The following is a 23,750-nucleotide window of genomic DNA, read 5'->3' on the forward strand; positions in this document are numbered from 1 at the left end:
ATAGGGCTGTCTTCCCAGCAAGTTAGCACGTGGATACTTCTAAGAAGGTGAGACCAGCCCCGAGTGCGTGAAAGGGGGCTTCAGAGCTTCCTGCCCGAAGGGTCCTTGAGAAGCCTGTTTGTTTTTCCCGGCGCTTGTCTCCACCCACCCCTCGCTGTCATTGGCCAAATCTGGTGGGTGGGTGTGTTTCCATTGGCCAGGGGGCGGCGCCTATCCCTGGCCAGGGTAGGGGCGGGGCCTCCGCCGAGCTGAGCTTGCCCTTGTGTCTGGTGCTCGCTAGAGCTGCTGCCGCCGCTGCTGCCGCCGCCGCCGCCGCCGTCGCCGCCGCCGCCGCCGCTGCTGCTGCTGCAGCCGGAGCATCCGGGAGCCGCCGCCGCTGCTGCCAACGCTACCAAGCGCTGATACCACTGCTACCGCTTCTTCTAACAGGACTCTGACACCGGAGCGCGAGCGGCGGTGCTGCGAGCTTGCTGCCCCTGTCCCCCACCCCTCCCTCCCGTGACCTACCCACTCCTTGCAGCCCTCGCCTGCACCTTCCTCGACACCCAGGCGTCTCTGCATCACCTGCTTGGGCAGCCTCCGGGCGGGCTCTGGGACTTGCCGCGAGCTCCGAGAGCAAAGCAAGCTCCAAACCGGTGCCCAGCAGATCGGGTATCGGGGCTGCACCACCAGCAAAAGAAGGAGAAGAAACTATTTAGCCCACCGAAACCCTATTCTGCGGGTGCTCCGCCACTGCCGCTTCTGCTGCCGGCAACCAGCTTCCACGCGGGTTCGAACACCGCAGCGGCGGGATCGTGGGTCCGGCGGGAGCCGGGAGGACGACCACAGCTGAGCCTTTGCACTGTGTGCTTCGCTCAAGCAGCATCTCCTTGCCCCCTCGATCCTTCCCCAGACCCTTAGAAAAAGGACCATGATTTGGAAACGCAGCGCGGTTCTCCGCTTCTACAGTGTCTGCGGACTCCTGTTACAAGGTAATCCCCGCCCCGCTGTAGGGAGCATCGCTTCACGCCCATTCCCCATCCTCCCCATTCCACCCCGTATTTCCACTCTCCCCTGGCAATCCCCCAGTGCCCGGCGGTTTCCAATCCCTCCCCCTCCGCCCCGGTGCTGCAGGGGGCAGTGGCAGTTTGCACCAGCCGGTTGGTTCTCTAGCTCTGGCTCAGCCCAGCTCTGGCAGCAGGCAGCTCCTTACGAGGCACCTTTCGCCTTTTCATTCACCTGAGCTGCTTTCTTTTTTCCACCCCACTCGATCCCCGCCAGCATCCGCCTCCCACTCCGGGTGGCTGGCAACTTGTGCCTGTCTCAACATTCCATTCTCCCACCCACCCTCGCCAGCCACCTCCCACATCACGCTCTTAAGCTACCCTCTCCACCTCTTGTCATCTCTTTAACCTCCTCCCCTTTTAGGGTCGCCTTCCTCCTTTCCCCTTTTCCCACCAGCATCTCATCCATGTGTCTAAAAAGTGTGTGAGAGCCTGGGAGCGAGCTACCGCGACGGCAAGAACAGCAGCAGCGGCGGCACCGTGTGCATTGCAATAACATCCTCGGGGGTGGGGAGTTGGGGGGGTTGTGAGACGTGTCATTCACCTAGGAAGAGAAGGGAGACTCTGTCTGGGCTAGAGAGAGGAGAGCGAGCGAAGAAAGGAGAGAGAGAGAGAGAGAGAGAGAGAGAGAGAGAGAGAGAGAGAGAGAGAGAGAGAGAGAATATGAATGAAACAAGAATTTTAAAAGGGAGCGAAGGGACAATTTAAAAGACATAAATCCACTTTATCAACACATCGACTTTTCATTATACAGTCTGTGTGGTTTGCATTTTTGTAAGCCAAGAAATGTATGTTCCCTAGCAGTTACTTCACCGCTTTGAATTTTCGCTCAGAATTTCTACCTGTCTATATTCTCTGTCTGCCGCTTCTTTGCGTAATTAATATCATCCTTTCACGTGAAATGTAAGAACCCTGCGACTGCAGTGGAGGGAAACCACACAAAACAGTTATTATGCAAATAACTGGTCTGGATGCTCGGAGGCTAGAGAAAGCCGGTTCATTTCGCCCCGGTCCTATTCTTTTGGATGGCAGAGGGGTGTGATGTATGAAGGGAAGACGATGCTAATTTTGAAATAAATGGCAATGCGCGAGTTGGAGTGTATGGGAGAAGGCACTTTGGGGTGGTGGAGGAGGCAGAGGCGGCGTGCATGTGCAGGAACTGAAAGGCGGAAGATTGTTGCTTTAAGAGTAGTACAGGATGCGGCTTGAATGAGATATGGGAAGGATGGATGTGAGACTATGTTCGATAGAATTCTTTTAAAGCTGGGTGACTCTTTCCTTGATAAATCTTTGTCCACTCTCAGCCTTTTTGGTATCCATTGGATATTTGTGAAAATTTGATCAATTTTTTTTTCCTCTGGGTGAAAGGAAATGTGAAAGTAAGGCACATATAGACAAGCGTGTGTTCAAAACCCAAACGGGTTTTTTTTTTCTTTTTTGCATGATTTAAATGAGGTCAATGAACCATCTTTCAGCAAGTTCTTGGAATGCAGCCTCTTTTCTATGGTCTTCTGGGGGTACAGATTGGGACAGTATTTTATTTGTGCATATTTTCGGATGCGGATGAAGTGATGTGCAGAAAATTGCTAAATCAATTAACTAACCTTGTACAGATGTTTCCTGGAATATGTGGTGGGAATTTTATGTATTTTACAGGGGCTATAAATTTAAAATGTCATGTGCTAGAGTCCCGAAGAAAGCAGATAGTGATTTCTCCCTGCTCACACCTCCTGGTCCAATTTCCCAACGCTCACACCCCCACCATCTTGCAAGTAACCCAGGTGGCTGATTCGTTACTTGGATTTCTAATCTTGCCGAGAAAACATCCTCCTAGAGTCCCTAGTTCACCTCTCAGCAACTTGGATCTCTCAGCTGTTTTCTCCCTCCTCCCTCCTTCTGTGCGTGCGTGTGCGTGTGTGTCAGTCTGTCTCTGTGTCTGTGTGTGCGCGCGCGCGCCCTCGCTCATCGCGCGGCACGCCAGCACCGGCATGCACCAGTTTGGGGGAGAGCGACATGGGGAAATCAGTTAATTTGGTGATTGTGATGAAAATCCGGCGCGGCTGAATGTGTTTTCTCTGCCAGTCTCAGTGCGGTGTCACTGACTGGTCATTGCACACGCGGTTGGGCTGGTGGGAAGAGATTATTTATTATAGAGCATGTGGGCCATGCGCTGCACTTGGGGGTCGGCTCCTTGCTTCTTCAACATTTCCCTGTGAATTGTCTATTCAGTGCACTGAAAATAACTGCCTGCTTGTACTTGTGCTCTCTCTCTCTCTCTCTCTCTGTCTCTCTCTCTCTCTCACACACACACACAGAGAGAGAGAGAGAGAGAGAGAGAGAGAGAGAGAGAGAGAGAGAGAGAGAAAGAGCGCTCCTGAGGGAGGATTTACTCTTTCTTAACCCAGAAAGGAGAGATTCCAACACAGGCATGGTTCTTTTTTATTGAGTATGTAAACCAATGACTAAGACACAGCTGCCTTTCCCAACAGACTAGGGGAGACAGGGCGGGGAAGGGGTATGAGGAAGGCAGGGAAAATGCACTACTGCAGCTAGCAGCAGCACCAGCCTCAGGTCCAAGTAAATAAATAAATAAATAAGCATCCTCTCCAGCAGCCAGAGAATGAGCACCAGTTCCATGCTGCCTGTGTACTTATGAACATCTCAGTCAATATTAAAGAGGACTGAAAAGAGCAGAAAGAGAGAGAGCACGAGCACCCTTGAATTCTCTTGTTTATGGCGGCCTCGCATTTATCAAACACGGGCTCCTACAGACATATCATACTTTGGTGATGCTGTCAGTTCTTCCTCAAACAAATTGCTCACGCCTGCCTTTTCTTCCTCTTGGCTATAAACATTGCTCTCAGACTCTGATTTATGTCTCTGCCACCAGCCTACTGTTTGATTAGGTCTTGGTTAGATTGGAGGATGGCAAGCTTTACTTCCTGAACACAAGATTAAACGCTTCACAGGTCTTTCTCTGTACAGGGGAGAAAGGGTGTGTGTGGATCTAGCGAACTGCCGATTTTGGCTGCAGGCAGTCTGTCCTGTCTGCTAGTAGTTATGATTAGACAAATGCTACTGTTAGTCAGTCAGTAGTTTCTTCTTTGCTAGCTTTGGTAGTGGTGACATTTATTGCTAATCGATTTATATATTCCTTAAATATAATCCCTTTTTATGTAATACGTATCAAATAAAAAGAAACTCTTTTTTAAAGTATCTTCTCTGTGTTCAGTGCTTTAACTTTCTGTATTTTATATTATCACTATTTTTTACATTTTTTGGAAACTGAATTAAGTTTTCATTTCTCAATACAAGGAAGAATAAGCCCCTGGTCAGAACCAAACCAGTGTTAAAATTAAGCCAGGGTAGTTTCAGGGGTTAAAGTTCTTAAGTCTCTAAATCTCTTCAATATCATTTAAGAGTTTGTACCCAATGGGTCCTTACAAAACAAATAGATAAGAAATAAATATGTTCTACCAAGTATTTGTTTCCAACCAAAATATAACTTGAGAATTACAAAAGTAAAAAGAGAAAGAGAGAGAGAGAGATTGATTCAGCTTTAAGATAAAAGCCATATTTTCTTATCCCATATCAAGGAAAGAGAAAAAAAATTAAGAGGATGGGAAATACAATATGTTATAGAATGAGAAGCACACAAGCTGAATATGTGCAATGAAGACCTCATCTGACCACGAAGTAGAAGCTGTTCAGTTCACTTCTAAAACCACATTGCTTCCCATGCCTGGGGGGGGGGGGGGAATTCTGAGATGAAGAAATTCCTGTTCACGTAAAAAATATGCCTGGAACTAAAAAAAGAAAGAAAGCAAAATGTAGCTGAGAATAGATACATGCAGAGATACCTGATTTTCCTGAATATTCTCTTTTTACCAGTGCTTTAATACTTCCTGCTATAAGATATTCTAATTAACAGTTTGCTATAGTTAATCCTACAGATTAGTGCGCAGGTGAATATACATAGTTACTTGCCGATTTGTACATGAACTTCACCAGACATTTTGTATCTTTAGTCCATTTACCGCCACTCTAATGCTTCTCAAATCTCTTATTCTTTTATGTGTCCTCAAATAACTTTAGTCTTTTCAAGACCATTTCTTCTGGTCAGTGATGCTGGAGCAGAGCACACTCACTTCTTCCTGTGTTGATAACAGACATCTTGAAAGCAGTCTGTATAGGTGGGTACCCATATCTGACAGCTTCAAGAAGCTTATTCCCAATTAAGCTGTAATTAAGAAAAAAAATCTCACTGCAAAAGATTCTGAGTTTTTTTGGTTGTTTTTTTTTCTCAAGATACTAAATATTGTTTCATTGTCTTTTTTCTGTTTCTCCAACTTGAGAATGCAAGTGTGTAACATAGCTAAGCAACAATCAATATGACTGCCCCCCATGCCTTCCACCAGCAGGTCTAAAAGTATAAAACTGTTTGTCCTTCATTGAAACAGTGAACTTGCATCATTTTTCTTAAAGAAAAAAAATTACTTAAATCACTTAAAGAGTAAAATGTAAGTGAAGAATTGTTGAATGATATTCTAACTGTGTATTTAAAAATATCCTAGAATAAGCAATGCTTGGCATTACTTTCCCCTTTATAATAGGGAGTTGGTTGGATAAACTCTGATTGCAAAACGCTGAATCACCTATTTGAAGAACCTGGAGATAAAGAAATAGAGTAACATGTATTGCTGCTGTAATGTTGTATTTTGCTTTAATTCTGATCGGTGTCCCAAAATATTTATTGAGAAAGTTCTCATGCCAATGCATTCCATTTCATTAAACACCTTGACGAAGTCAATGCTTCTATACTGGTGACCGAGGCGGTTGAAGAAACAGGTGAAAACGATCAGGAGCCGAAGCAGCAAAATTCACAAGCTGAAGTAGAAGACTTTTGCCAAATTGGTAGCTGTCTTTCTAACTTGCTCTATTTATAGCTCTAGCAACCAGTGGTAAAAATAAATATAATCTCCCTGAGGGCAAATACAATTCACACATCTGTGCAGCTTCCATCCTTAGTTTAGTAAAACTATAACAAATCAAATGACATTGGGCAATGTGTGTTTCCCAGTCTTAGCCTCACAAAACAGCAGCACTCAAACTTTGCTAGATATCTGAGAAAATTTTGATATTCTTGTAGGCCTATATTTGTTTCTCAGTTGTGTCTTAGAAAAAACTTAAATGCGTCGATAGATAACCTATTTGTACCTTTCTGTGAATTCAATCTGACCAATCATTCTCAACTCCTTCCCTATTTCTTTTTCATGATTAAAGAATCCCAGATAATTTATATCAGACTAGATCAAAAACCCATTCTATGAAAAAAAAAGGCATAGCTTAAATGTACTGGTTTAACCTAAAATAGTTAAAAGGACAAGTACATTTGCAACATTTTAGTTGAAAATGTCAAGAATTTTAGAGTGTAGTTCTTGAAGAAGCATAAAAGGCATGTTCCCTAAATTCTTCCAGTAAAGAGGTAGTGTGGAGTAACCTGAACTTGGAAGCACAGAAGCCCCCTGCTGTGTGATGAAGCAAATGACATCGCAGGCTTTATGTGTTCAGCAACAGCAGGTACACACAGGAAAGCAGTCATGGGGCAGCAGAAAGAAATAGGAAGTATTTTTCTGACTTATGGTAGACAAAAACAATGCCTTAACCTGTTAAAATCTAAAATAATCCAAAGAGTGTGTCACCACGCCATCTCACAGCAAAGCATCAGAAAAAAGAGATTTTGCTTAGAGATTCCTAAATCACTCCTGGTAGGATTATGTGCATTTTCATTAACGACTGGTGAACATTTGATTTTCTTGTAAACTATCAGGCTTGTGGGTCAATTTACTGATGATGAATAGCAGAGAATTTGTGTGCTTGGCCTGCTCACTGGTGTTTGGAGAACTGCTCTTAGTAAGGGGTTGTTCTCCCACTCCATCTCCCTAGTGTTCCTTACACTACATAAACTAGATTACTGGTTTTGTTCATTTGTTTCTTTCCTTTTTTGTTTGTTACCTTTTTGACTAGAGGAATTAAATTTTTAATGTCTATTCAGACAAATTGCTGCCAATAAGTGGCATGTATTTCTATGAATCCATATCGTAAAATGTTGATTTTTCTAACATAGGAATAGTCATCAGATGAGTCCCTAAAAATGGTAAGATCTAAGCATTTAATGTTATTTTCAGCATGCCATATAAGCCCACTGGATAACAGCCACGAATGAAATTTTGCTTGAATTCCTTTTGCAAAAGAACAAACCACTTGATATATTGTGTATATTGATTTTTATCCAATAATTAAGCCCACAAGCTTCTCATAATGTGTTTGGTGGGTTTCCTTAAAGAGAAAAAATTACTGTCCTCTTAGAAAAGGTATTCTGCTTAAAAATTATGCAAGTGTATATTCTCCTTAATTAGGCATGAGTTAAATAATGCCAAAATAAGTGAAGTAATTATTGACCAGGGAAATGTTTCTTGGTTATTCAGTCATGTATACGCACGCATGTTTACACTTAAAATATATCATTACTTTTAAGACTGAAGGCCAACCTTGTTAGTTTTTTAAATAATGAAAATCTGTGATAATAATGTGGTCAATGAGGGAAAGTGAATTTTTTTACTTTCTAGTCTTTTTTTTTCCCTGCCTTTCAGTGACTATGTTTTCTTCAACAATGACAAGAATGGATTCTTCCACTAGAAAAAAACAAGATTTGAAAATTGGAAAATATCAATAGGGTTGAAAATTTATTATGGAACTTTGTGCTTTTGAGAGTAAATCCTCAAAACATGCAACTGTCTGAATAGGTAGAAGATGAAGTTATCAGGCCTTCCTTAGACAGAGCTGGTCATTCATTATGCAGTGTAGACTTTGGAGGTCTGAAGTAAATATTAGGATGGTCGTTATTCGACATTGGGATAACTCAGAGTCAGTCAATAGATTTCACTTAAATATTTAAAGTATCTGCCACCCATTTCAATGTTGCTAAGGAAGACTATATTTAGTCATAGGAAAGGATTAAAATAAAAATAAATTTTCTTTTGCTTCTAGGAACACAAAATCTTCAAGTAAAGTGTGATCAAGCAGTACCAATAATTTCATGTTATAAGGAAATAAAAGACCTTTTAGAGGTTGAATTGTGTCCTTAATAAAGTTATGAGTGTTATGATGATTAATCTATAGAACAGAGGTATTGCTTCTCCGTGGTAGCAGAATGGAAAAGCACTATTACTGACAAAAATGTGAAGACTGTGAAGTACGTAGGGCTTTATTGATTCTGTGTACTTTATAAAGCCAATTAATTCCTTGCAATGAAATATTTTTACCTTCTGGGATAAAATTATTTACACTTAAATGTACATGTGCCTTTATGGTGCTTATTTCCACATCAAAGCTTGGAATATTCAATGTGTAAAGTATACTTGTACTTTCTTTATAATTTCATCTTTTATTTTAGCTTGTCCCTTATTCCTCCTCTTTTAGGAAATGACCATAATACCTCTACTTTAGACTCTCTTTATACTTCATATGTCCTCTGGTTTTCAATCTGTACAAATAAGTTTAGGTTGAAGTGAATAACTATGAATTACAAATTAGAATATATATTAAATAAATATATTTGTGTTTAAAGGTTAAATAAAAGTGTGCACAAAACTTAACTGCCACTCGTTTGCTATTCTTTTCCATTTTATTAGTTGAAGTTTGAATAATAACTTGGCTTGCTTTTTACTCTCCAGGAACATAATAGTCTCTTTTCATGACCATGTTACCGACCTGGAACAATACACATTAAAATAAACTAATGAAGGATTTGAATAGTTAAGGAAGAGGACTTTTGTAAAATTATAGTTTCTGAAGATGTGCAAGTAATGGAATTTTACAACTACTAAAGGACAGTCCTTAATGTTTTGTAGTAATTACTGTTTTTTTTTTTGAGAGTTCCACCTCTTTCATCTAGTAATAAAAATGACAAAAAAAGAAAAAAAAAGAGGAGGAAAGGAATGTGAGTCAGCCAGCCAAAAACACACAGCAATGCCTGGCAAAGCTGACTGAATTAGCATATGCTAGGCTGAGTATTTCCCTCTGTTGTTATATAATCCCTTTCTAATAGGAAATCAGTTCTCATACTTAACCCTTTTGGAAAGATGAGAATTCTCCCATTGTTATAATTTTGGCTTTGCTTAGTTTATTTTCTCACAAATTGTGTAAATCATCTATTGAAGGGCTTTTATATCAAGCCCCTTCTCTCATCCAGTCTCCTGTATACAAATGTTCCATTTTGTGTTCAACTTCGGAATTCAAGGAGCAAGTTTTCTATAGCCTTCTCTGAGAGGATCTAATTAGCATTTGAGTCTCCCTTTACTCATGTGCAGCTTTCTTTAGAAAATACATTAATTCTGTGAGGTTTCCCCGAGGATTCATAATACTCTAGTTTGTTACATGTACTGTGATATTCAGTGTGCCTTAATTATGCACGTGTCCTCATTTCAAAGCCTTTTCAGGGATCATATGGGAGAGAACAGGGGTCTGGCTGTAAGTTCACTGTCTCTTATTAATGTGGAGGTGGTATTCAGAATAGGGTGTTTCTGTAGGCAATTATATATCTGTCGTACCAATATAGCAAGGAGTTACTCACTTCTGTATTTACCCGTGCCTCTGCCAAGGCAAAATTAGATTTGCCATTGTGATACATAATGTAGTATCTGTTATTTCTAAAGAGTTTTTTGTTTTTTTTTCTCTAGGAATGAAATAAAGTTAGTTGAAAAGTGTACCCTTTACTCTGAATAAGGGACTTTTCCTTAGACTCATTGTACTGACAAGAAGATCGTCTCTGTGTCAATAACCAATAACCTGCTGCCTAGCTAGACCATTAATACATTTTGCTGTAGTGGGGTCCTGATGTTTTGCTGGTTTTCATGGGAGGCTATAGACTTTTAGATAGCATTAATTGCTTGCAATCTTTATGGACTGTCAAGTGTCAGTGAAAAGTTAAAATTGAGACATGATATGTTCTGGTTTTAATGTGCGTACAAGTGGAAGATTGTGAGCATTTACTAGGAAAGAGAGTTTTAAAATCTTTTTTAAAAATATTTTCAAAGAGACTTTGCAGACGAAACATTACTATTGGCTTGTTTAGTTCACAGCATCATTCATAAACACAGATTGCTGGAAATACATGATATTTGAAGTGCTTTTGTATTAATTGTGTTCTTCCTATTTTTTATTTAAATTGTGTTCTTTCACCTACACACATCACCAATATCTACATAGGCCATAAGAAATACTGGTTTAATATGAAAATATGACTTTTTAAAATTTTATGTTTTGACATAGAAAACCTTTTATTAACTATTTAATTGATAAATTGTTTCATAGTTTTAAACTGTATATTTTAAATCCATTTACAGCTCCAACACTACTGGCAGTGCCTAGTACCTATAGATCTATCTGATATGTTTGTTGTAATAGACAAAGAAATGCATTTGACCTTTATTGATTCTTATGAACATTTATGTCTTTCTAATGCTTGAAAGAACTAAGTCTTATTATTTTGTTCAGTCTATGATCCATATAACAACTTCATGTGTTTGGATTAGAACATTTTGATGGTTATGTACTTAGGTCATCCCAAGAGTACAAGGTACACACCACAGTCTTCTTTTTTAAGCTAAGTGCATCTTAGTTGCTCTGTATCTTTTAAAAGTAATTTCACTCCATGGATGAATTAGTTGTCTTCCAATACAGTTAATAATGACACTATTCTTTAATTGGAGCCAGATATTTATATATTTACGCTACATCTGCCAACATGCTAGTCTCCTAAGCAGAATAAATATTTGCTATGAGTTTTTATTTATATATAATATATAAGACAATCAAAAGGAGATTCAAGAACAGTAAAGAATTCTAAGCACTGATATACTTGACCAAACTGCAGATTCATATTGCTTTCAGGTGCGGCAGTCAGCTCAAATTTGCACTGAGAACAATTCTCTCAAGCTCCAAGTCTTTCTGATTTCTTTGGGGTAAACACATCTTTCTTAAGGTTTCTACAGATTTCAACTTCCAGTTCCTAAAGTATTCATGATGATGGGTTTGTCTAAACACTAGCACTTCTCCTTCTCCTTGTACTTCTAATAGTTGTCATTTCCAGACGAATGTATCAACAAGAAGGAATTAAAAACTGACCTTGATCCAAGAGATTACGAATACGCTGACCTGCTTTTGTTATTGCCAAGCAACAGAGAGGCATTTTCCGGTTAGTCCCTAAAGTAGGAGAGATTTAGGATACTTCTCTGATAGGTAGCAGAGCTGCTTTTCAGAATTGTGCATAATATTGCTGTTATTTTTAAATGCTTAGTCATGCTTCTTCAGTTGAACACCCATGTTAGTTATGATGCATCTGGTTTGTTTCTCTTTTAACATTTGAAAAGCAGAGGAAGGTAGGATTGGAATATTAACTGCCTCTGAAAGAGAATTTTAAATATAGTCATTGAGACCCCAAGACTGAGAGAAAAAGGCTCTAGGGTTTGCAGTGATTTCATTTCAATGTAATGTGTTTTAAGAACGCTTTTCCTAAAAGTCCCAGTGATATGCAGCTTTTCTTAAGACATTTTCTTTTTCTTTGCATTTAAGAATTCAGTTTCCCTGTTGTATTTTAGAGTCTTGACTGTTTTATGACTCACTGTTTGAAAATAAGCTATTAACTAAGCTAACTTATTATTTACTCGAGGCCAGATGCTAAAACCTTTCCACTAAACTCTTGGAGAAATATACATTGTAAATAAACACTCACAATAGAGTCAAGTTGCTCACTTTATTAATGGTTTATTAAAATTTATATTAATGATTATATTTTCCTAGTGATTTTACTGATACTTTAGTCTCACTTTTATTAAAATGAACCACAAAGCAAGAAGCCTTCATTTCTTCTTGGTGAGTTCTGATTCACCTTCCAGACACCCAGAAAAAAAGATAAAGTGGTTTGGGAAGCAATTTTTCCTTGAGTATTCACTTATGACAAATATTTAAATATATCACTGATTTTTATTATATTAATAGCATTCTAATAGATGTATAGTAAGATAGGACCATTTAATATTTTAAATGTAACCACATAGTATCTGAAATATCACCTTTCTCAGACATTTTCATCATAATTGCCACAGCTCAGGTTAATTTAAAGATGTAAGGCTTTTTTTTCTTGAGACTTTAAATACTAAAGCATTTAGGATAATATGGTTGTGTAGTGCCCTCAAATTAAGACAATATCCATGATATTCATTGGTATTCAGATAATATTGCTGTAGAATTGTTCTTATAGAAAGATGTTGACAAAGTAAAACCCATACCAGATAATTTCTTATCTACTAGTCTATGTTAATTTTTATTCTACTATGTACTATAAATAGACAACATTAATGATGTTTGAAACTCCTATCATTTATTTCATTCACTTACATATAGTACTTAAGATGGAGCCTTAAACTGTAAAAGGTTTTTAGTTTTTGGAAGTCTTACAGAGGTCACAAGTAAGTTTAATTTTAAATTTTGTCTCATTTTACCCCCAAATTTGGTTATCTATAGATAGAACCTAGATAAGACAGAACACATTGTCCTGATGGATATGCTAGCACAAATGCACTTTTATAATAAAAATGTTTAATGTGCATGGACAGAGCAAAAAGACTAATCTCTTCTAGTTTAGAAATGCCTTAATATCACATCAGACCTCCTCACTCGCCCAGTGGTCCTGCGACAGAGTGACTGCTGCCTGAGGGCATAGGCCGTAATGTGTAGGACTCATACTTGGGAACTGGGCTAGGTATGCCAAACGAGAAAAGACTCTTAGTGGTACCGACACAGCTCAGCTGAGTCCATACTGCTCTTGCAGAGGACATCTGGTTCCCACCACCCACTTGCCATATCACAGCCTTCACATTCCAGTGGACTCCACATCTTCTCGTGCTTTCTATAGGTATCAAGTGTGCACATGGTACACATACACTCACCCACACAAATACTTGTGCACCTTTTCTTTAAAGTTAAGACTTCTTTGATCTCTTAATAATTTTTGTTTTTAGAAATGAACTAATTCCAATTTGTAATTTTGAGTTTATAATTATTTTCTAGAGACTCGATGTCGGTGTAAAAATTAAAATCTTTTACTAACCTTTGCTTTTCTTTAGCATAATTTATCCATCAACTGTTAAAATCCTGGCCATATGGTTGAAAAAGGTTGAAACAGTCTCTGTCCTTAAGGAACCTCCAACTACAGGAAAACATATAATAAAATATCAAAGGATGTAACACGTTCTTTTCTTGAGAGTTAAAAATAAATTCTCTTCCTATTGTGGCATCTTTTCAACTGTAACCGAACATGATCATATCAATCCAATGGTGACATCACAGATTTAACAACAATGCACTGGACTTTTAACATTTCTTTATTTGAGGTTGGACTAAAGGGCTCTCGTTTCTTCTAGCCCTTTATCCTGAAAACATTCTCACTATGATGCCAGCTTCCTTTCTGTCTTTTATTATTATTAACACAACTTCAAAGCAGCTGACAAGTGAACAAGAAATATTCAAGCGTGCTCCATTCTAACGGATTTGTACAAAAAGATGATTCATTTAATTTCATAAAAGCACAGCAGGCCAGAACACTAGTTGACCAGGTCAAAGGAGGAAATACTAGGGGAAACTAGGGGAAGGGGACTGAGAGGAGGATATGTGTAACAGGCAACAATATTTACTTTTTCAGAGCTAGAGTTCTGCTTGAGAAACTCTGATGTTACCAGCCACAGTCTTTTCAAGAGCTGCATTGCCTCAGGGAAACATTTTTAAAGTGCCCTAGCTAGAAATAATGTTGCTTGCGCTGTCATAAATGTCAGATAATATATGTCCTTGTATAGGCATATATATGCACATATACATTTGTACACATATATGGGAATGTATGTATTTGTGTGTATATATGTGTGTGTGTGTGCGTGCGTGTGCATGTGTGTGTGTGTGTATTCTTAAGCCTTGCTCACATTATGAAATTTTGAAACCTACTTTCCAGGATAGTCTGCTCTGAATTTAACTGAACTCACAGCCACTTGGAGAACAAAGCTCGGCAAGACATGAACAAGCTATTTAATAACTTCAAAAATGAATTTTCACTATAATTTAAAATATAGGGAAGAAAATGTATAACCACAGGGGCAACCCATATATTCTTGATATTTTATTATTTCTTTCAACACTGAAATCTCAATAACTAGAAAAGAGGAGTAACTTCATAGTTCTAATACAGTATTGCTGTTTCTCAGTATTATATTTTTACTGACTAGTGCTAAACCTAGAATAGACAATATACATGTAATAGATAAAGTCACACTGTTCTATTTTTCGTGCTCTATACTTGAGAAGTTGTAATGGTAGTAGCCTAGTGTATATTTAGGGACTTATTTATTTGGATTACATACAACAGTAAAATGCACAGTTAGAAAAACTTCAGCTTACCCATTATCTTTAATTTTACTTTCTTTTTTATTTCATAAGAAACTTTTAAATTAAAGCAATTTAAGTAAATGCTTGTTGTAGGTGATAATTTTCTGGAGTGTAGTTTCATACTAAATGATTTATTTTGAATGTGTGCTCAGTTTTGCAGAGTAAGTGAGAGGGCACACTTGGAAACCTTCACAGAGGGAATTAGGTGGGGCTGTTCTGTCATCTTCATGTCTTCCTGGCTGCCTTGGTCCTGTTCTTGGTTTGTTCAAAGCTTTCACCAGTAAGTTGAGACATACTTCGGTCTTCTATTGATGTTTTAATCTTTACTAATTGACAAGTGCAAGCTGCTTTTATATTTTTGTTTTTAGATGCATTTTGCAACATCAGGCCATTATTCTTAAGCAGAAAGATATATAACACTTCTTTCAAGTCTTTTAATATTTAAGATACCATAATTTTCAATCCATCCAGGTTTGTTTCTATTTCTTTTTAAATTTTTATATTAGCTTGTATTTGTCCAAGCCATAAGAATTATTTGAATTGGAGTTTAAAATGCCGCCATTTTGTGTAGTTTTAGAGCTATTTATTTTAAACTGTTGACAGCACATAAACTCTCCTCCCTTTTTCCCTCACTCTCTCCATATACATGTGTATATACATACATACACATATATGTTTACATACAAATGTAAATGTGTATATCCATATACATATAACACACACATATGCAGAGAGATTGAGAGAGAGAGAGTTTATACCATTTATATATACACAGAAACATATACCCACACACCGGAATCTTTGTTCTCTATTTTCTTGTTATGAATGATACCTATTTCAGATACTATGGTATTTCAAGAATTCAAATAAAGCTTAGTATAGTTTTGCTGTTGAAATGTATCATATTCTTAATAAGAAACTCTAAATACAGATTACAAAATACCAATAATTTTGTAATTTCATTAATGAAGAATTTATCATGGAATGTACTCAACAGTGAGACTCTGCTTGTTGGATATTAATGTTTTTGAGGTCTCCCTGTATACTTCCATGTAGAATCATTTCAATAGTCTATGACCATTTTATTTATTTTTTGTTTTCTGTTATAATTGTTCTAATTGTCTTTAAGAACACAAAACCATTGAGAATTACCTTAACAAAATAGTGAGCATCAGGAAGAAGACTCCTGGTATTCCTGCTATCTTCTAAAACTTTAATCAGTGAAACACAGAATCATTATGTAGTATTTCAAAACGGCTTAACACACTCAATTTTATGGTATAAAAAGATAATTTGTGAAATGAGCATCATCTAGTATAACAACAGTAAGGGACTATCAGACTTCTTGGCCTTTGTCTGCTTGGCATTTCTTAATGAAATGAGATCTCAATATTTTAAGAGTCTAAATTGTGAAAAACGTCAGAAATGGAATGATTTATTCAAAAGCACCATCTTTTTCTACAGTATGAAAGCTGACATAGACAGTGTGAGTTATTGCCTACCAAAAGTTGTCGAAAGTATCAGTAAGCTAAAAAATGTATTTTCAATAAAAAGTCAGAACTATGTTAGAGATAATAACTTCATTAATATACTTTCTAGTTTTAAATATAATAACTATGACAGCTAAATATAAAATATTAAAGTGGGAACTTTAAAGATATTTATAAATTTTTCAGCTAAAATAGTCATGAAATAAAGAGAGCTAGGAGAGGTCTGTGAGAATTCGAAATGGGGGGAAGGGAAGGGTTAATGAAAATTTCATGTGATCATCCCCTGAAAGAAAGGAAATAATTTGAAAAGTAAATGTACAAATATATTTAATATCAGAATTTTGACATTAATATCATTTGGAAAATGATATTTTTAAAAAGAGATACCATTGTCTAAATACAATTGTATAAGGCATAATGCAATCAATACTAGATTTACTTTGTAAATGAGATTAATGCTAAGGGTAGGACATAAAATGTACCTTATTTATAAATTTATAAAATTGGTGAAACTTTTCCAAGTGAAAATATTGAAATTTACTTTTTTTATGAGAAAGTGTTTTTTTTATTCATTTGGTTTCTTAAGTATTATAAAGCTTATAAATTATCTGATGATTAATTAAAAATTGAAGGTAAAATTAGATGTGGAAAAAGCTTGTACATTTCTCCTTGGCCCAAAGCTATAGCATACCATGGCAAATATAAGGAAACATGGAAACATTACAGAGAATACTTGGATACTTGGGAGGAAGCAGGGAGTCAATGAGAGTGGGAAGGGGATGAGTCATGACCATGAGTGTGTGTTGAATATGACAAACATATATCATATATATGCATGGAAATATTGAAATGAAGTGTATTGTATGTAATTACTTTACACTTATACAGTTGTTAAGTGCTTTATGCAGCTTTAACATTTCTTACTATTAATATTTATTTCTTGGAGACTTTCCATTAGAATAAGAAGAGATGTGTCACATAATTATTTTTATGATGGTTCATCTTTAGCAATATGGCGCAACCATTGGGTGCACATGATCAGTGGTGGCAAGCAGATGGCCCTGGCGTGTCACTTTCATTTTCCCAAGGTTTCTACAGAAAGTTCTGTAAAGGCTTCTTTTCATCTTTCTTTGTTTCATCAATGATAAAAGATTTATGTCTCATGGAACTAAAGGTGTTTTCTCTTTAAAAGGGAGACTTAAAAACAACAAAAGCCAAACCAACAATAAGTAGGGAATTCTGAATTTTTTGAGATCAGTAACAGCAAAGCTGGCAATCCAGCTAGAGAAAAGACTGATGCTAATTATGAGGGTAAAAGCAAGAGTTTCATAGGATAGACATAGATACTTTGTATCATTTATGTATACTTTATTAGTATGATACAAAACAGTCTCCTAGGAAGATTTGATAGATATTTATATCCCAAACTGGCAAATCAGTGTCTGGTGGACTCATTGTTCCCTGACACTGTAACTCTGATGTTGATGATTTGAAAGACTTTATTAGAACTCAGTACAAATTTCAGGTTCACTTTCATGGTGCCCACTGGTAACAGAAGATCACTGCTAACACAGAACCTTAAGACCGACAACATGTCAGTGTAAGTGAACTTTACCTTGCACAACTAAAATGAAGCCGTGCATAACTATCACCGAAAATATCTTACCACAGAATTTACGTAAACTCAATGTGCCATGTCCACCAACGTGGACACCTTCTAATTGCGTTTTCAATAATTGCTTTTGATTAGGTCATGGTCTAAATGGTCTACAAAGGTACATGGTAAGCAGGCCCTAGTTTTCTTTCCAAGGGAATCTCTAAAGCGATTCTTTTTCTGACTTCACATTTTACAAGTGGTCAACTCCTCAATAAGTATAAACGTGAGGATGTGTAACTAGACATGCCTAAAGAAACAGAGCTGTTCTTAAAAGCCGAGAAGTAGTTTTGTTTCACTGAGTTGTTTCTGCAAGGTAGAGACAACAAAACAAGGCACACATTACAAATACAGTCTCTATATTTACTTCCCTGTGTCACTTGCCAGACATTTAAAAGGAACACTACCTGGTAGCAACTAATAAATCCTTAAATTTGATAAGAACATGACATTTGAGGAAGAAACCTTCCTTATCCAAAAATATATGTGAAAGATTGTTGAAAGACAAGACATTTGAGGAATAAAGAAAGATGAAGAAAAGAAAAAAAGAGAGAAAAATTTTCTTTATTCATTTAAATCTGTATAGTGTAAATGTGAGATGAGTAACAAATATTAAGAAATGGGGTGGGTTCCTACTGGAGAGGTGGCTCAGTGGTTAATAACATTAACTGCTTTTTCAGAGGACTCAGGTCTTATTTTCAGTGTCCACATGGTGTCTAACAGTCATCTCTAACTTCAGTTCCAAGGAATATGACATTTTCTTCTGCGCGCACATGGAATACAGACATACATGTAGGCAAAAACGCCCACATGCATAAAATTGTATAAAACAGAAATGAGAAGGGTATCTTTACTAATGTAAATATGAAGGAACGTGCTACTTAAAATAGCCTTCTTGTTATTGCATTGGAATCATTATCAAAAATTACAGATATACATTTCTTTCTCTTGATTACTTTGAAAATTGCCTGCTTTTACTTGAATCGTTATTAATCACTGTAAGTTCAGAGATTACCAATTGTATCTTCAAGTTTAAGAACATTGTCTGCAACAGTTCTTTTTCTTGAAAGCTTTGGTGGCTGTGTTGATTTTACATATAGTGACTAGAAATTCAGTTAATTGTGTATCAAAGACTCCAGCTTGCATTGCTTACTGTTGGTTCCAATATCAGACACTCTGTAGAGCCTGATATTTCATCAGATGGTTTTGGTCTTTTAGAATATTTGTCCTAGTAGTCACTGTGTATGAATTAGAGTACAAATCATTTTACAAAAGGAAAAACCAGAGCTAAGAAGTTTATTTACTGAAACATCAGAACCCTTTTTCTTTTTTAGTTTGGTTTAGTATTGTATACGTGTGTGTGTGCTCACAGAAGCATGCTTTGTAATAGAAATGAGACTGAAATAATGGAATTGTAACTGTATTAAGTGGGGGAAAATAAACCAAGGCTCATGATAGGTTATGTGGGGAAGTCTATAAAAGAAATATGTTTTTGCACAATCAGATGAAAGTTTAAAATGAACTCTACAGCACATTGGATTTAAATGTGATCTCATTTCAACTCTATTTAAATCTTATTTGAGAGGCTTCACAGTATAAATGGAAAGTACATGTTCAAGGCATCAAGAATGAACGTGCCGATTATGTCTTTGCCAGCGGCGGTCTCCATCACTAGGATGCTCTCTAGGGGTCAGCTGCTCCAAGGGTGTTAGGCTTGGATCATCTCCAAACATCCTTTTCGGCTAGAAGGCTGATTCCATTTGAACATCTAAATCAAAATAAGTGCAAGTACTTGGCAAAGGTTGGGGTGTGATAATGTCTTTGACATTAAGTGAAAAGTTTTAATTAGACAAAGGTGTTATGAGTTTATGACATATATAATGTTTATTAGATTCTGATAACAAATATTTCTGTTTTAAAATACTTCATGGATATAAAACAAAATGAGTATTTGAAAATCTTATTAGTATATAGGCATAGAGATTAATAAATATTGTATTCAATTCCTTGTATATAGCATATGTGTGAACATATATACTTTTTTGCATTTCTAAACTTTAGCTTATTCTTTGTTAAGAAAAATGTAATACAGGCATATTGGTGAAAAATACTCATCTGGTAAAATATTTTTCTAAGAAACAACTAGGTTATTAGAAAATATCAGGGGCTGACGAGATGGCTCAGAGGTTAAGAGCACTGACTGCTCTCCCAGAGGTCCTGAGTTCAATTCCCAGCAACCCCATGGTAGCTCACAGTCATCTATAATGAGACCTGGTACATACAGACATACATGAAAGGAATGTTGTATACATAATAAATAAATAAATCTTAAAAAGAAAGAAAATATCAGATTTAATATTTGGAAAGGGGCTGGGCTGTGGTGGCACATGTCTTTAATCCCAGGACGCAGAAGGCAGAGACAGGCAGATTTCTGTGAGTTTGAGACCAACCTGGTCTACAAGAGCTAGTTCTAGGACAGGCACCAAAGCCACAGAGAAACCCTGTCTCTAAAAACAAAACAATACAAAACAAAAAATAAAAGTTTTGAAAAGGAAACTGGGTTATGCCAAAAAGAGACTTCAGTAGGGCAAGATTGTGTTACAACATACTCCATAAATGAATTTTAATTTATTAATACTCAAAACAAATAATATTCTTAAATGGTTCCAAGAGCACTTATTAAAAATATTTCTAAACTAGATTACTAAACATTTTAGTGGAATGTGGTAAGATGTTTCTTGTATCTAAAAGAGATGGGTTTGTGCTCTTATTCGACAATTTAATACTTTACCCTCTTCAAGGTAAAATAATTTTGAAATTATTTAGCTCTTTATGAAACTGTACAGTTTGCAATAAAACCAGAATTTCACTTAAACCAAGTGTATTATGTTCTTAAAAAGCCAAACGCTTATTATTTCCATTTAAGTATATTGTTAAGTAGAGGTTCTATTGATTAATTTAGGAAAGATTTCATAATAACCCTAATCATAATTGTAAAATAAGTAAAACTCCATTCATTGTGGAGTGAGGCGAGTAGAGAGTGTTTGTGGGTGATGGAGGTCAGTCCTCAACTAAATTCACAGACAACCCCAGATGCCAGCCTGAGCTGCCAACACAGTGGCTTTCCACTCTGCCAGAAAGTCAGCTGCAGCTGCAGGGAACGCTCTCCTGTTCCCTCCCTCCCTTTCCCTACTTCCCTGCTAAGCCTGTGGATTTTACAATTGCCACAGAGAGGACAGAACTGGGAAGTGTAATTCTGGGTGATGATCACCTCCCTTATGCTATCTGTGGGTTTCAAATCAACTGAATAGGAGCAACAAAATATCAGCAGATAAGAGTGTATGTGCCCGTGTTAAATAACCTACTTAGTTGTTTCTGAGAGTAACATGGTGAAATTTTCTTCCAGGTTCACATTTTATCTTCCTCATTTAGGGAGTTTCTGGTAAAATAGTGGTAATAGTAAATTATGTAATGCCTCTGTTTCACATAGTACTGTTTTCTGTATTTGGAGAAAACCAGGGAGTGTGGGTACAGAGGGCAGTGCTAGAATGTTGAGTTAGGACCTAGCAGGCCTGGCCCTTGCTGATACATGTTTGTGTAGTACTGAGTCAGTGGATTTTGCTTTCTGATGTAAAGATATTTTACCTGGTAAATCAAAACTATATTATCTGTGTAGTTATCAAGGTAAATGATAGACCCTCAATAAATCATAGAAAATATAAGAACAACTTAAAGTAAAAGAAATCCAAAATTTTGTGTTAAATCCTCAGATATTGGGCTGCGAGTTATTCACTGATGTTTTAAACTTCATTTTTAACACAATATTCTAGGAGTGAAAAGGAAAACTAGCCTGGTGAGAAAGCTTTGACTACCCTGGAAGTAAACACAGAAACATCTTAAAGGATATTGACACTATCCTCTTTCATTTCACAGTTTGTTTGGGGATAAAGAAAGAAGTGCCACCAAAGGATAAAGGGGAGGAAACCTAACTCAGTGTATTACTGTTAAAAAATAGTTAAATGAGTCCTGGCTGAAAAACGTAATCACTTGCGTTTTGAGCATCCTACAGCGTTTCTACATTTCAGTCTGGAAAGCTTTATTTTTTATTTTTGTCTCTCTTTTCCTTCTTCTTCCCCCTCCCCCTTTTTTTGCCTCCAGTATTATATTTTCTTTTCTGAAAGTCAACCATAAGCTACCCCATCCATACTATTTCTTCGTTGAACATGTCAAGCTTAGTTCTGGAATCATCTGACTTTGGTACAGATGAGTTTCAGAAGTGAACTTAGATCAAACATCAACGTGATAGTGAACAGCTGTGCACAAGTATGAGATGCTGGGAAGGATGAAGAAACACCTGCGGTCCCATCGAGCTGGCATCATCAAAGCAGCCCTGCATTGTCAGCATCAAGGGCAATTATATCTTAGTGAAAAGCACTATGTAAGCAGTGTGAAAATTTTTGCTTATACTTCTTTCCATTTTTGTTTGAAGTAAGGTGTGCACACACACATCACTGCGTCATGTAAATAAGATAGTTGATTTCTCACATGACCAGCATAGGATATACAACTGATAAGCTTTCCACATATTAGAGATACCAAAATTGGTGGTGGTGGGACTGTATAGTGTGTGGATTTGTTTGTCCTTCTGATGTCACATAAAGTCAACTTTTCAGCGAAATAGTAGTTCATTTTAGGATTCTTTATAGGATCGTAGGATGTGTACCTTGGCCAGGTTTTTATAAACAAATGAAATTTTTTTGTTTCTAGACATATAGACAAATTCACATTTTTTTTGTATTTTGAGTTTAAAAAAGATAAAATAGAGTTTTATGTATGTATACAGCTTATTTTATCTGCATTCACATGTCTGTATCAATGTAAACTAATTATTTAATTATTAACCAAAAAAGTGAAACACATTCCGCCAAACATTTAAACTAATTTTCTTTTTTGATTTTTATTATACAATACTTTAAATGCTTTTAAAAGCTGAGTTACAGAAAAGAAAAATGAATGGATTTAGACACAAAAAAGTTTAATAATTGAGATTAAATATTTTAATTCTATGTTGGCTCTAGACCAATGATATTTAATTTTTGTTATTTATAAGAATTAATCAGAATTTGAGATAGGCTTTAAGAATATAATTTTAAAATATAAAATTTGTTTAAGAGAAATACAAATTTCCTTTACTCTCTTATAATGAATAATTTGACCAATTTAATACTCTACATATGTCAAATACTAAAGTATAAAATAGCAGTTACAGAAATATTGATAATAATTTCAAAGCCTACACTTTTGAAATGCCCTGTAAACTTATTTAATGAGATTTTTAAAATCTTATTTCTTCTCAAATTAGATGGTGATATTCTCCTGTTTGAACATTAACACCTTGAAATTTTCTTTAAATATATATATTGTGCCTTTAATTAAAGACAGCTTAAATTAGAAGTGAGCTTTCATTTATCAATTTCTAAAATTTTCAATTAAATATTAAATATTGTATATATTTATCTGTAGTGCTCAAGCCCAAAATGAAAACATGAACCACAGCAATGATAGTCAGTTGTTTCTTCTATTTCAGGTTCTCTATAAGGGTGTCTCGGTCTCTGTCTCTGTCTCTCCCTCTGTGTGTGTGTGTGTGTCAAAAAAGCCATATGAATTCTTTTAAAATGCATGTTGTATTGTTTTTCTTAATTTGTAATTTTACTGTTGTGTTTGAATTTCATAAGTAGCAGTTTTATAAAACAAATTTAGTGAAAAATCAAATGATTAAACAGGATACTGGTAAAGCAGTTCGGGTACATTCCCGCTAAAGCTTTTATTTTTCCTGTGCAGAGTTTTTAGAGATGTCACCAATCATTGTCTACCTCCCTGCCCTTTCTGCCTTGAGCCAGACAAGGAATTAAGAAATGTAGAGGAGTGTTCTACATACAATGGCCTTCAGTGAATGTTATTGACGACTAGACACCTGCTTGGATGTAAAGGCATTTAATCCATATTATTTTGGCTTTTAACTTGTCAACTGAGACATGACAGCCAGAAGAGTATTCTGTCAAACAT

At 36.6% G+C, this 23,750-nt stretch overlaps 1 protein-coding gene across 3 annotated transcripts in view; it reads left to right on the forward strand.

Annotated features, from left to right (window-relative positions):
* The first annotated feature begins 322 nt into the window (after positions 1–322).
* Positions 323–23,750, forward strand: part of Cadm2 (cell adhesion molecule 2) — a 947,889-nt gene continuing 924,461 nt past the window's right edge. For 2 of the 3 annotated variants that reach the window (XM_087899672.1, XM_087899674.1), the window contains exon 1: positions 323–971. In XM_087899672.1, the coding sequence (XP_087755798.1) occupies positions 911–971 (61 nt within the window). In that variant the 5' untranslated portion in view covers positions 323–910. The remainder of the gene's footprint in view (positions 972–23,750) is intronic. The other variant, XM_087899675.1, reaches the window with a different exon arrangement.

This window comes from Myodes glareolus, chromosome 2 (genome assembly GCF_982192425.1).
Source record: "Myodes glareolus chromosome 2, mMyoGla1.1, whole genome shotgun sequence".
NCBI lineage: Eukaryota > Metazoa > Chordata > Mammalia > Rodentia > Cricetidae > Myodes > Myodes glareolus.